Source organism: Protopterus annectens, chromosome 11.part0 (assembly GCF_019279795.1).
Source record: "Protopterus annectens isolate FY-2018-M chromosome 11.part0, PAN1.0, whole genome shotgun sequence".
Classification (NCBI taxonomy): domain Eukaryota; kingdom Metazoa; phylum Chordata; order Ceratodontiformes; family Protopteridae; genus Protopterus; species Protopterus annectens.
In genome coordinates this window covers 53,629,545-53,645,308 of record NC_056745.1, presented here as the reverse complement: position 1 = coordinate 53,645,308, position 15,764 = coordinate 53,629,545, and the positions used below count along the sequence as shown (strand labels likewise).

The window sequence follows — 15,764 nt, the reverse complement described above, 5'->3', positions numbered from 1 at the left end:
ATTTGATGCATGATGTATTACTAGGTCTGCAATACATACTGCCATGTGCTTGTATGTAACTTGCTTGTCTACTCATGACTTTCAACAGTCTGAAAAGAGTCCTCAGACAAATTCCTAATTAAAGTAACACATATGCAAACTAAGAAATACACAGTGAGTTAATAAAGCCATATCCCCTTGAGTTTATATTTCATGTAGCTTACTTGTATAATGCCTGACAATCTTATTGGAAATCTGAAAAGTTGAAAGGCATCTTATCTTGCCATTTTAAAAGTCACTTTGGCATAGCTTTACTCACTCTCCACCTAAAATGTTATAAGCATGTTAACTGCATGCCTTTCAGAATGGTGTGCTCCTACTTTTGGATGCATACTCCCAATCACTCAGGTAGGTGAACTTCATTTTCCATCAGTTCCATTTATAAAGGGGTTGGCATCCACCCTTATCCCCCACTTGGCTAGTTCTAAATGGGAAAAGTATTACGGGAGGCACCATCTCCCTCCCCCTTCAAATGGAATTGACAGAAAATAGCCTGCAGAAACATCTTGCAGACATGCATATTGTGAACTTAAGTTACACTAGTGAAGATGTCATTGTGAGTTTGACTTTTAAATTTGAAAGATGTAATGGAAGGCAGTTTTGAAGTTAATACACATTCTTTGAGCTCTTAGAGGTATAGAAGAAAATAAATTCATATAAATTATTTCTGTAGGTTTACTAACGCATAGAATAAATACAATCATTCAATAGTGAGATGAGAGACTGATATAATATTCTTACTTCTGTTGCTAGAACATTTGCCTGATTTGTTGCTGAGGTGCTTGAGAGATCATGGCCAGGGGTGGTGAGGGGTAAGCAACCAAGCTCAGCTCACCTTTCTGATCAGGGATAGCAGAAGGATCCAGAAAGGCAATCTTGCCAACATTGCCAATAAGTCACTTTTACGCAGGTGCAGAGCAAACATCTGTAAGCAAACTGTATACAGAAGAATGCATGTGGTTCAGTGCTACTGCACACCAGTGCATCTGAAAATTTTATAACCTGCGATAGCAAGGACACTATCCAAAATCTGATGACACTAATCAAAGCAGCTCCAAACTACATGTTCCACAAGAAAGCTAATATACAGGAAAATGGATGGGGTCACTGACTAAGGCTGTAGCCAGTATAGCTATTTATCACTAAATGAGAGGAGACAGTCAATTATACATGCAAATGTACAAAATAAATACATAAGTAAGGGCATGATTAACACCTACATAATAATACAGAGCTATAATACACATTTTGATTTCTGATGCAGTATCTTAAGCAAGCACGGTATATATAACAAACATAAGTGTGCAGTGATTAAAATCACATTACATATCATTTTATGTTTTTATTTTTCACTTAAATGATTCATTTAGCATGTCTACAAATAGCATGTACATCATGTACAGGATTACATTATTCGGAGGGCAGACTAAGCAACTATTTTCAAGTGCTGCAAAACATAAGAAGGTCTAGTATTCTGTCCTTGACTGCAAAGGCCAGCATGCAAAATACAGTGAGGGATGAAAATCGTATTTATTTATTTAAAGGAAAATTATGGTGAAATGTGCAAACAAAATGTATGAATGCACATTACTTTCTTGAAGAAAGATAAGAACTTTCTGTACGGTCATTTTTTGTGCATATCTTGTAGCCACTAAAACGGGAACACTCCATCTTAAACAAGTACTTTCATATGTTCTTAATCATATTTAAGTTTTGATAGCATTGAGTGTATATAAACAATAAAAACTCACTGAGTAGTATCATTATGGACTGATTGTTTTATTAAATAAATACATGTTCACATGCCTCTTAGTCTTAGTACAAGAAATTTTAGACAAATCCTAAAATAATGGGGGACAAAGGCCCAAAAATAGGACAGATTTTTAAATACTGCTCTTATAAACTTAGAAAGTTCTAGAATAACAGAGTTTGTGTTAGTATGCATTTTATAAAGGACATGAAGTCTAAAACTCCAATGTATATCATTATTGAGTCACTTTGATCCTCCGTAATTTGCCAAAAAACAACACATTTTATGAGTAACAGACCAAACATGTGAGGCAAAAATCTGGACAGTCTGTGAAAATTGGACAGTTGAGAAGTATGCATGTTCAATCTATAATATGTATTCAAGCACTATGTGACAAAGGAGTTATGCTTACTTAAATGTGCAGGTTTGCAATTAGTACTTTGTTTCTGAATCAGTTATCATATTTCTAATAAAGATTTAAAAGTTTCAGTCAATACCTTTTCTTACTGAGGTAGAACTATCCAGTTGCACTCTGTTAATGTCTTTTACTGTAGATGGCAGGCCAATTTCAATCGGCCCTTCCCTTAAAATCTGTTCAGGGTCACGAAGTGTGCGTGCCTGGATTAAAAGAAGATAAATGCAAGTTGATTTGGTTGCTGGATATTTAAAGTTAAACAGCATATAGTCTTAAAATGTGACTGAACATTAATTTTAAAATTTTTGGAATCCTAAGCTCATGTAACAATAAAGATCTTTATCTGATTACACTTTTACTTAATATTTCAAACATAACAGCTCCAATGTACACTCCATGCCTTCATCAATACTTATATCTCATATCTGGTATGTTTATAGCTTGTGTGGAAGACAAACTGAATGACACTTATATATACAGTTGTAATTAAAAAATCCTTTAGAAAACATTTTACAGGATTGTCCTTTAAAGTTTACATAATTTATTTGACAACTGTTATTATTACACTGTTTACATGTATGTGTAGTTTGGCTCATGGGAAGCAGAGTTTATTACCAGGGAAAAATGAATCATCTAATACTGTATATACACTTCTATGCTGCTATATTTTTCTACTCTAGTGACTGGGCTTTAATTCACTATGTGGCCATATAACAAAAGTTCACCTAAAACTCATTATAACTATATGGCTAATCACAGCAACAAACTTTATATACACATATATGGGCCACCGAAAGACCCAGAGAATGTCAACCAAAAAATGTTGACATTGCAAACATGGCCATGCTGTTACCCATACACCAAGCAACAGCTTCAGTGCATGCAATAATAAAACATAAAAAAAATAAACACAAACAATGTTCCCTGCAGTGGACCAAGTCCCCCTGTCCCCCACATCCCCTTTTAATTACATATACTAACTCTACCATTGGAAAATATCAGGGAAAATGCATATTCCCCTATCCCAAATATTCTGCAGTCTCACACACCTGTCAACCATCTGCTTGGCTGACCAAATTTTGTCTACTAAACAAATGCTGACTAATGCAACATTCAAAAAATTAAGTTAAACCATTTTTATAATTATCTCTCTCTCTCTCTCTATATATATATATATATATATATATATATATATATATATATATATATATATTATTCTATTAATGTGAATAGTATAAAGAATGCTCAGTGAAGGCTAGGAGCATTGGAATAGTGTAGAAAGTTCAATATGGACATTATGGTATTAATAGATTTAAGAATAAGAACAGAAGATGAAAGAATTCAAGTTAATGGGTTATGGGAAGGAAAGGCTATATGGAACCTGAGATGTGAAAAATGTTAAGGCTTAGCAATTTTATGTAATGAATGTATAGAAATTCTAGACCATACGCTAGTAGTATTAGGAAGAACAGCAATATTAGATATAAGATGAAAGAACCAAACATATAGGGTGATTACACTCTATGTATACATTTTACAAAAACAAAGAGAGATTATGTTCAGGAAAATACTGGATTATGTGAATGTAAATATGCAAGTGGTAGGAGACTTCAGTTGTGGTTTAAGACATAGGCAAAAGAAGGGGTGCATGTAAAAGGTATTTCAGAAATAATTAAAAGTGGTAAAATGTATTTATGGAAAAGCAAACACTGAACATACAAAAGGAGCAACTGGAGAAGTGAAACTGATTACAGTATCAGATAGTTTAAATATATTACATCAAGGAGTTAAAATTACAGTTTCTCAGACCATGTAGCAATCTGGATAGAAATTCAAGAAATAATAGATTATATAAGAATAGGCAGAGGGATAAAAAGAATAAATGAATCAGAGCTGAATGAGTAAAGGAAATAATACATCAGTTATGGCTAGACCACATAAATCTGAGAGGATGAGGGCTCTCTATAAACAGACTTACGACAAGGACCAGATTCCAAAACACCTGCTCTCTCAGCCTGCTCTCAGTGTAAGTGGTCACTTACAGTGAGTCTATTGAAATGGGGCCCTATACCATCTATAACATTCCATTATGTGAGTATACAGGGCACATTGAGTGAAAACCTGAAATGTACCATTAACTGACCTTACTAGGCATAGGTACACTAAACTGTATTCAGAAGACAGAAATGGTATTTGCTTTAAAGTGTTGTTTCCGATTATTATTTTATACATGGAATAAGCCCACAGAACCTCCTGAACCTCTCTCAGGTTGCAGATTTTAGAAAACAGGGTAAACACATTACTTTTGTACAAAAAGCAAATTATTTTCTTTTTTCTTTTCTTTGGCAAATTTGAGGGAAACTTTTTTTTTAACAAAATGTTTAAACTGATAAGATTTTAAGCACTTGTGGTTCAATAGCAGAGGACCGTTCGGGTTTAATTATAAGACTATAACAAGTGATTTAAAATGTGAGTGGACTGCCAATAAAAGACTAGAATAGCTCAGTGTTAAAAGAAATACATTCTTCTCTTGAATGTAATATCTTATTATGCTTGTGTTTGAGACAAAAACATGGGGGTTATTCATAAACACATAGCACACTCTCCACGTCTGTTTCCTAACAGGATTGCTCAGTGTATTTTGACACACCATTTCAAAGATTGCTATAACACCACGGCAGTATGAAGGCCCTGGCAAAACGTACTACAGCAGCCGGCTGGGTAATACAGTATGCAAATGTAACAGTCTGAGATTACAGCAATTCAGATTAGATATGTGCTCTGCCCCAAAATCTTACGCAGGATTGAAACAGCATGGGAAAACAATTAAAAACTGCATCTACCATGTCATCTTACAAAAGAGCCTTGAGGACTGAATGTGATATTTTAGTGTTATTTTATTGCTGTTTATGGCACAGGAGATAACTTAGTATGTGACGCTGTATGTGTGTGTGTGTGTGTGTGTGTGTGTGTGTGTGTGTGTGTGTGTGTGTGTGTGTGTGTGTGTGTGTCTGTCTATCAGTAGACACCTGTACAACAACACCGCATGGGTTGGTAGGAGGAACACTTATCACACTTGTTCCAGTTGTATTAGGTGTTTAATTCAGATACATACAAATGAGTTACTAATGAGTTTTTGCTCCACGTGACTCTTGCACATCTCTGAATTACTGGTTAGCTCTATAGCACTACTAGAGCACAACAGTAAAGCTGAATCAGCACTATGGAGCTACCTTGTGTGAATACCTCCTCCAACATTCTCATACTGCACTGCAGGTGGGGTACAGCTTAACATTATCATCATCATCACCATCATCATCTTCTTCTTTCGACTGTTCCTACTTAACTGTGATTATTGGCATGCAGATTGTTCCGCTCAGAATTTCTAGACCGCCATGCTGCTGCCATGGGTTTGAAAGTCAGCGCACAATGTAAGAACACAAATTTACACAAACATGCACATACACAAAACCCATATGTATTATATTAATATGTAGACTTGACATTCATTATGTTTGAATGTGCTTATTTATTTTTTTATTCAGTTTTGCTCATAGGTGCATATAGGTTCATAGGATGATACTAGGCTATTGGCCCAGAGGCCCTTATAAGCCTAGCCAAGAATTTTGCCCATGTTTCTTCAAAATCAGCACCTGTTTCCCATGTCAGCAGGGACACAGGTGGGGTCCCAGGGGGATATTTTCTGTTTCCCAACCAGTTGCCCAGGTTCCTCTTAAAGAAAGCTAGAGAGGTGCTCTGCTTGACATAAAGAGTGATTCTATTCCACAGATAGGAGGAGTCATTAGGACACAAATCTATTTTGCCAACAAGTTCTATTAATGTCACAGACCAGGCTAAGGCGTTGCTTGCAGACTGAGCGAATGGAGTTTGTCTTATGGATATACAGCAACTTCATCAAGGTTGGGTCTGAAATGGCCTTGTATGCCAGACACAGGTATATGATAGGTGTTTGACACCCTGGATTTTCCTGGTCAGAAACCTATGTCGTCTCTCCAACTGCTGCATGTGTTTGACAAGGTACATGCTGAAGGGGGCATTGCACTCGATAATGGGTCTGATAAGGGAGGAGTACAGGAATGTTATAACCTCCCTGTTCCTGGATCAAATACCCTTATTTATGAGGTGGGCCATGTAGAAATCCTTCCATACAACGGAGGCAACGTAGTGGTTAAAACTCAGCTTGCCATCAACCTGGGTGCCCAAGTCCCTCACGACTGATTGCATGCTTAGTACGTTGTTATTAATGTGATAATTAGGGGGGATGACATTTTCCCCAAAGGGAATAATGATGCTTTTGTTGGCATTCAGTTTGAGGCCATGCTTCTGGCACCAGTCATTAGTTTGCATCAGGCCCTCTTGGAGGATATTCACATCACTAAGGGAATTTAAGATAGCACCCAGCTTGCAGTCATCTGCAAAGTTTGTCAGCCACAGACTACTGGTTTTGGCTTACAACTCAGAAAAGTATATCCCAAACAGTAGATGCCCCAAGACTGATCCTTGGGGTACACCACTCGTTACGGGTCTACTACTAGAGGTGGCTTCCCCTACTTTGACTGAATGGATTCTATCAGTGAACTAATTAGCTACCCATCTGGTAACATACGGGTTGATGCCTAGCTGGGAGAGTTGATCTATTATGCCTGAGTGGGGAATAGTGTCAAAGTCTTTGCCTAGGTCAAAGTAATAAGTGTGCACCATCTTCCCCTCATCCATGGCTTTGGTGACTGTTTCAAAGAAGTCGACCAAGTTTAACAGGCATGATCTCCCTTTGAAAAGCCAAACTGGGGTCAAGTATTTGGAGGTTGCCACTGCCCTTGCTTATAAGTTCCATGATAATGCATTCCATGGCCTTGCAGATCAGGCTTGTTAGGCTGATGGGCCTATAATTGCCTGGGTCAGTGGACGCTCCACCTTTGTGTAGAGGGATGACAGTGGCTGCCCTCCATTCAGCTGGGATGAAGCCGGTGCTCAGGTTTTGGTTGAATAAGGTGTCTAATGGAGCTAAGAGTGCATGCCTGAGTTCATGTAGGATACAGCCAGGGATGTTATTGGGTCTCATGTAGACTGTGTTTTTTGTCTTTGAGAGGGCATTAAGGACTTGATCCCTGGTAATGAGGGGAGAGGGGCAGGTTCTGGGGATGTCCTGGTTTACTGATGGGGGGACAGGGGGTGAAGTTTTCACTGAACTTGTCTTCCAGTAGGTTGGCTATATCTATGGCATTTGTGTATGTGGTGTTATTGACCATCAGTTCAGAGCATATTTGGGAGTTACCTGTGAGATTGCTGACATATGTGAAGAAGAACTTGTGAGTGTCCTTTAGTGGATGTGGCTAATTTGGACTCATAGTTAGCCTTAGAGGATTTTACCAGTGACCTTATTTGCTTGTTCAGACAAAGGAGAGATTGCTTCCAACTTGTCACCTGCTCCTTCTTGGTCCTGGACAGCAATTTTTTTTTCCTTTTATTATAGAGTCTGTATATTGCTGTTGTCCACAAGACAGGTTTACACTTCCTTGAGGAAGATGATTTGGTCCTGTCAGGTATTGCGGAGTCCATACAGCCATGTAACGGAACTGGCCCAAATACCATTTTCAGCCATAACTTGGGCCAACAAAGCTAACAACTTTTAAAACCAACCTTTGCAAATACATCACCTTCTGAGGTACATTGCAAACTGACATTTGCATTTAGGTTACATTATAAGTAGCATTTATAGCTCAATACATCCTATAGTTTTGCATTTAATTGAACATCTAAATAAATAACTGTGATCTATACAATAACACTGGCAATAATATAGTCCAATAATTATAATAGTCATGCTTTTACACACAAACACCCCCCCCATCATAGTCATATGTGCTTGCCATAACTCCAACTCCACTCCTGTTTCTAACTCCAACCCATCACATTGCTAAAAACCCTTTCCATAATAATAATATCACTATTCAGACAGAACATATTAGAAAGTTTATCATCTGTTTTTTTTTTTTTTTTTGACCAGTTGGAAAAACTACTTATTTCCTAGTTTTATTTCAGCAATTTTCATTTTGGCAGAGTGTTTTGTCAATGTGTAGACTTCAGTAAATGTTTTGTCATATTTCCTAATACACATACACAGATGCACACACACACACACACACACACACACACACACACACACACACACACACACACACACACACACACACACACACACACACACACACACACACACACACACACACACACACACACACACGGTTGCAGATCAAAACTGCGAACAATCATATAAGCGAGTGCTTTTATAACATGTAAATAAGAGCAGAAGCTCATATGAATGAACACTCTTTCTATAGAGATTTTGCCAGCAGTCTTTTGTATGAGATCACTATATACTGTAGCAGTGACATGGAATTCACTATTACCCTGCAGTTGTGCAATCTCAGAGTTGTTATATATAATTAGCAGGAGGAGGGGGCACAGCCCTCGCATAGGGATGCAGGGGGGGGGCTTGCCCTCCTAAAAAAAAATACTTTTGATTTTTGTTGATTTCAATCATTTTAAATTTGATCTAAACTGATTGCTCTGTCTGTGTTCACTCTTATTTATACTTAGTATAACATTGTATTTTATTTTATTTATTTATTTTATTTTACATTTGTTTACTGGAAAGTCCGACTGGACACATCCATTTTCAGCGGAGGCCCAGGGAGAAAAGCTCCATAGTACAATACATTACATGAGAGAAAAAAGAAGTAGAACATACATACATACATATGGCGTATATACGCATCAGGACAACATGCTGTTTAACAAACATACATGTAGCATATATACACACAACAGGACATCATGCTAGTGACTAACATTTCTTACAGTAGACAATTGGAGTTACATTTTTTTCTTTTGCAGTTATAAGTTTTGTAAGGTAAATGTGCACAGGTTTGGAAGCTTTCAGGGCAGAAACTGTTTATACATAGCTGTACTCTGACAAATTCTCTTGGTATGGATTAGCCTGGTGAGTGGCATGAGCATAGCCAGTTACTCAGATAGTGGGTTTTCAGGGGTTTTTTGAAATGACTAAAGGAGGTAGTAAAAGTTATTTCGCTTGGTAGTGTGTTCCAGGTTTTGGCAATAGTGTTGGCAAAGAGGGACTTACCAGCTTTGTTTTTATGTTTGATGACAGTTATGAGGTTCTGGTTAATAGATCTTAAGGCTCTAGAGGGAATGTGGGCTGAATTATGTGCTGAAGTGCTGGAGTTATCTCAGGAAGGTAGTAGAGTTTGTGCACTATAGAGAGTTGATTGAGTAGAAGTATATGAGGCAACTCAAGCCAGTTGAGTTGCTTAAGGGATAGACTGTGGTGGGACCTATATGAGGCTTCATTAGCAAACTTGGCAATCTTGTTGTAGCAAAATTCCATTTTATTTAGATCAGTTTGGCGGAAATTGGTCAAGATGGGAGAGGTATAGAGGAGGGTGGATAGAAGATGAGTCCTTGCGATGGTTACTTTGGTGCGCTTTTGTCATAAACTGTTTGTTCCTGTATAGGAGACCAATTTTTTTTATTAACTTTCTTAATGGTTTGTACTATGTGGATGTTGAACCTGAGATTATTGTCTATTTCTATACCTAGCAGTTTAGTTTGTGTATTTACCTTGCAATTTCAGCGTTTAATTTTCTGACTTACCGCATGCTGTATTAAACATCATTCTGCTAAAGTGAGCATCTTTGACACTGAATTATTTTGCCTCATGCCTGTCACAGTTGTTCTGACCACTTCAGCACATGAACTGCATTCTGTATATTGTGCAAGCTTGAATGTGATGCTTTTACATTCTTTTTCTGTTTCAGAAAACACTGCATTAGTTATAGGTTCTCTTATCTGAAGTCGGCTTAAATGGGCTGTCTAGATTGAATATGAAACAAAGAAATGATAAAAATGTGAACAGATCCCAAAACATCTAACAAATAAAATTGCGAACTAAGGCACCCCATCACCACTCACCATTAAACTGATTACAACTACCCACACTGCAACCTCCGAAGCCATGCCAGCGCAGGACCTGCACTCCTTTCAAGCACCCACTTCTAAACTTCACTGCACTGGCCACAACTTCTCAGTCCTAGCCTTTAAGGTATGGCAAGCCCTACCTGAACATATAACTGAAATGTCAGAATACTCTTAACCTCCAACACCAACTCAAATAATTTCTCTAAGCTCTATTTAAATGTAAGTGTAATAAAACAGGTCATGTGACATAACTAATGAAACCTCCTACTTCATCTGTTTATTCACCATTACGTTGGCACCACTACACCCCTCGTTAACACACAATACCACAAGTGAGCCTTTGTTGCAGGGGGATGCCAGATTGAAGGAAGGCACCTGGCACCAAATTAGCTAGCTACACCTCTGCACAATGCAACAAAACCCTTGTAAAATATGTATATAATTCTTCAACTCCTACTAATCCCTTCCATATTTGCTTCCCCCACTAACACTGGAATCCTCTACACTTTCCTGATTTTGCTGTACTTTTTGTTCCCTTTCTGTTCATGAACCGTTCAGCTTACTTGAATCTGATCATAACACAAATTTCTGGTAACATATATTGGTATCATTGTACATTTATGTATAATGTACTAGAACTCATTGCGATTCCACCAGTTAGCTTGCATTTGTGTTGTATTTTCTATTTGTGTTGTAGTAATCATACTCTGCCATAAAATTCATTACAACTCGAGCTGGCCTGCAACTGGTCATGCATGATCAGAGCTCAGCCAGGATAAACAAATGTAAATAAAATAAATGTATATGGCTGCTTTAAAGGGTATAGCATATCGACACCTACCTGCTGTGCACTCTCAATCACTGCTAGGGCTTCTGCCATTAATTTCTGGTTAACTCCGCATAGGTTGGCCACTTTCTTCTGGCATTTGTGGTGGACGTTCATACCGCATTCTGCATTAAAAAAAAGTACAAAATGTCAGCAAGGTTTATAGTATATTATACATATTTTGAATTAATGTGTCATGACTGGGGAAAAGTTAACTGCAACAGCTTACTTACCTGATAACCAAATAAATAAACAAGAATGACATAAGTATATTAATATAGATAAGGGAGTTTCACACTGTCATTGGCATAAGGGCAGCCATATATATCAATTCTGTAATAGGAAAGGAAGCATAGTGGTGCAGTGGTTAACATTCCTGCATCACGAGTCTTGAGTCTAGGTTTCAGTCCTGGCATCTTGTCATGGGAGTATGCTTGTATACTGCATTATTCTCTTATTTTAGGATGAAAGTCACTCAACTGTTCTAAAATCTGATGTTTAAACTTGTGTGTACTTTTTTCCTACATGAAAAGTATAATGCAAGCATACTGCTAAATAAATGGTTCCCTAATTTCTACAAGTAATAAACATACTGATTTTATAAACCTTAGATACTTTGCTGAAGTACCCTCACTATTTTAATTGTGTGTTTATAACACAAGTAGCGTCCTCAAGACATGACCTCCATTTTCCTTCATTCCATCTACAGTCTCTTGCTTGTACTGTTACAAAAATGGCTTCTTAAAATCTGCCAGAACCTTGGGCTGGAAGTCTTGGCTTTCTAAATATAACTTTACATTCATCACGAAACTTGTCTGAAAAACACTTGTCAGACTCATAATCTCTGATTTTATTCATGTTTGTATCAAAAGTAGTTATAAAATAAATTTTGGAAAGTCCTTATGTTTTCTTACTTGTCTTATAATACATCCTCAAAACTCACTAAGGAATACTTTAGAAGACTTAAATTAATCCTGAGAACAGCACTGATAGCTAGGAACAAGATCCACGCTATAAATCAATTTGCTCTTCCTGTCCTAACTTACAGTTTTGGCGTGATTGACTGGCCCTAAAAATTGTTGGATAGATTGGATATTAAAACAAGAAGGATGCTTCATGCCCACCAAATGATTTATAAAAATCAGTGTATACCAAGATTATATATTCCCCATTCTGAAGGAGGGATGGGCCTCCTTGAAATTGATTACATGTATAGATCTGCAATCATGGGACTCTATACATATCTACTGACCTCACAAGATCCAAATGTGGTGAAAGTTTTGAAACATGAGGAGAATAAATCTAAGATGACTTCTCTGCTTAATTTAGCAGAAGCATATCAACGTCAAGCAGGAATGGAAATCAAACCAGAAGTAGATAAAAACCAGAAGGCAACTGAATGTGCCAAATAACAAAAGAAAGAATATAAGGTGAAGGATCAGATAAGAAGGCAAGAAATGTAGAAAAAGCATAAATATAGTTGCAAGTATAGAAAACTTCTGGAAGAACCTCATGTTGATCAGGAACGAATGCAGGAATGGTTAAGGGAGGTGAATTCAAACCAAGAAATGAAAGGTTAATATTGGCAGCTCAAGGTAGTGAGCTACGTACATGCTGGTTTATAAAGTCCATTGAACATGTGGGAGAAAGACAAATGTAGGCTTTGTAAAACCGAATTGGAAACAGTCACTCACGTTGTTGCTGGTTGCGACACACTAGTGGCAGAAGGACTGTATACTGAAAGGCATAATAATGTGACAAAACTGTTGCACTGGGGATTGTGCAAACATTATGATACTGAAGTGGCTGAAAAACACTGGAAACATGAACCACAAAGCATTATAGAAAATGATGATGTTTATAGCACATGGGATCACCCAATACCAACAGTTCAAAAGATAGATGCTAAAAAACTGGATATAGTGGTCCAAGAAAAGAAGACAAAAGTAGCATTGATCATTGAAATCGCCATACCTAGTGACTACAGTGTCTTGTGTACAGAGAGACACAAAGTCATAAAATACCTTGATCTGCAGGCAGAAATGAGAGCCATGTGGAAGAAAGATACCCAGACAGTTTCAATAGTTGTAGGAGCAACGGGTCTTATAAAAAAGAATTTACAATCGTATTTAGATACCAGTACATGCAACTCCATACCACCTGCAGAAGGAGTCATTACTGGGCATATTGCGGGTGCTGCGAAGAACACTACTGGCTGACATCAATGATTGAAACAATACTAATTTCATGAACTTTAATCATGCTTTGACTTAGGAATGGGGTCCATTCCCGTCATGGTATTAGAAACCAAAAAGACTTGGAGAAAAGGATGATTATTAACTGTACTGCTTGGTATACTGTTATCACCAGCAGCCATGAAATCTTCCTCAAATGCATTCACATTATTGTAATCCTTAACACATTCTAAGGCAAATAACAAATGTTCCACTTCTGTTGATGAAATAACTTAGACCCCTTCAGCAAATGTCTAAACTGCCTGACAGCTTTAAAAGTAAACATGAACCAAAAAAAAAACAAATGCAGGAACTCAAGACAGCAGCCAGCATGCTTGGGCTAAATAACAACACCGAGTCTATTCACAGCAGCTCGGCAGCACCAAAAGCAAACAGCAGATGATAATCCAAACTTTTATTGAAACGGAGTCCCAAGAAACTAATTTTAAACCTGTCTGAAAGCTTAACGCATCTTCTCATAATCTGTAAATCTTATGCTTGTGGACTTGAAGTTTGGCACTGTGACACAGTTCTTATCTTAGGAACTGGTAAGCAAAGGCAGTCCACAGAAATATCTGTGCATTTATTTAAGAGCAGTTACTGAAATTCCTGATTGATGCAATGTTTTCCCTTTCAGCCAAGTTAGTGTGAAAATGGTGTTGAGTCCATTTAGACAGGAGAGGTAGGGCTGTATGGGGGCAACACCTCCTACCTGGTGAGTTTGAAGGAGTAGAGCTACACAACAGTCACCACAGAGTTGCATAAATACTGAGAAAAGAGAGAGTGCTTTGATATATTAACCTATATATAGCTGTGTGGGTGTGTGTGTGTATGGATTAACCTTCTAATGCTAAACAATATCTGCATTTCAGTGGAGCAATTTTGTCGCTGGATGAACTTGGGACCCTTCCCCCTTTGTGAATACATATTAATGTTTTGTATTCCCAACAATGCCAAACATATTTGTACTATCCACTCTTGACTCCCTAGCGAAAGCAATAGTTTTATTCTCCCATTATTTTTACTTTTTCTTCTCTAGTCATCAGCAGTCGTTACTATTCCATACTCTTGCAATGAAATTGGATGGCAAGTGATCGTTTTTCTTGGACAGTGATTCCCCCAGGGGGTCTGGACCCATTCCACTTGACCTCCCTATACTCAGGTTCATACTCTCTTTAGCTCCTCCCTCACTACCTCGCCAGAACCAATAATATTAATTTCCCTCCTTCTAAAGTCACTCACTGAAACCACCAAGCACAAAAATGAATTATATCACTTCCTAGCCATTTTTCAGATACTCTGTTTCATATCCCAGCATTCTTCCTCCTTTCCTTATTAGCATATCTCTCAACTTATCGCTATACACACCATCACTGTGAACTACCCTCTCTTTCTCAGCCAGCTCTCACTATAACATAAAATTATCCAACTTGCCAGTCTCTCTATATCTCTACCAGAATCCCTCACAGATTGTTTTAAAATAAAGTAAGCATGTCCGAATCCCCATTCTGTCAAGCTTAACATTAAATAATAAATAAAATGGTTATAGTATTCTCGCTATATTTCTATAATATTAAATCTTGGAAGTGGCATCCACTCCACTCCTGAACCTATTCAAGCTATTAGACCCCACACCTTGAGTACTTCACCTACAAGTTATACCTCATGCAACCACAGAGGCCTAAGAGCATCTCAGGCCAGGCTAAGAATGATCTGTAACAAGCTCCCAGACATGAATGCCCGCTTAGTCCATTGCTCTCCAGATTTCCTTGTTGGAATTGAAACGTGGTTGAATCAAGAAATAAAATAATGAAGAAATCCTACCACCAGGTTTGAATATTTTTTCAGGATAGTCAGAAAAAAATAAGAGGGGTAGCCATAATTTACAAAAACAGACTGGAATTAGCACCCCCAGTAGACTGACAAACCCAAATTTGATAATGCTCAACTCCTACAAAAGAATAGTCATAGTAGGTTTGCATACTCCTCCAGGAAGTAATACATCTGCTCTGGAGGACATCGTATACTGGATCTCCATCAACATGTATCAAGAAACTATAATCCTTGTTGATGTTAACATTGGCAGGATTACTCTAAACTCTAGCCAAGCCAGAACTTCCAATGAGTGACCTCCTAAACCTCCTGTGACAGAAGCACATGGGATACATGCATATGACCCCCATGAACATCAGGTGCTCCAGCCACATGGCGACCCTGATTGTCCTTGAGCTCCATGCTTGAAGTTGTTTCAACGGACATCAGGCCAACAAAGCCAAACCCCACCAGCCATGGACATGCACATTTCAGCCTTGTTATGACCTTATCAGCATAGCACAAGCAGAGTGTTTGACTAAGCAAAAGAAACACAGGGTTGTTGGCTTTGTTGGCCTGAAGTTGTCCATTGAAACAACTTCAAGTGTGGAGGTCATGGACAATCAGGATCGCCATGTGGCTGGAGCACCTGATGTTCATGTGGGTCAT

At 37.9% G+C, this 15,764-nt stretch overlaps 1 protein-coding gene across 1 annotated transcript in view; it reads right to left on the bottom strand.

The window, feature by feature from the left end:
• Positions 1-15,764, bottom strand: part of PRKCQ (protein kinase C theta) — a 537,712-nt gene that overhangs the window by 251,670 nt on the left and 270,278 nt on the right. Inside the window, exons 7-8 of the mRNA XM_044087168.1 lie at positions 11,065-11,174; positions 2,287-2,407 (exon numbers count right to left, since the gene is read on the bottom strand). Of these exons, the coding sequence (XP_043943103.1) occupies positions 2,287-2,407; positions 11,065-11,174 (231 nt within the window). The remainder of the gene's footprint in view (positions 1-2,286; positions 2,408-11,064; positions 11,175-15,764) is intronic.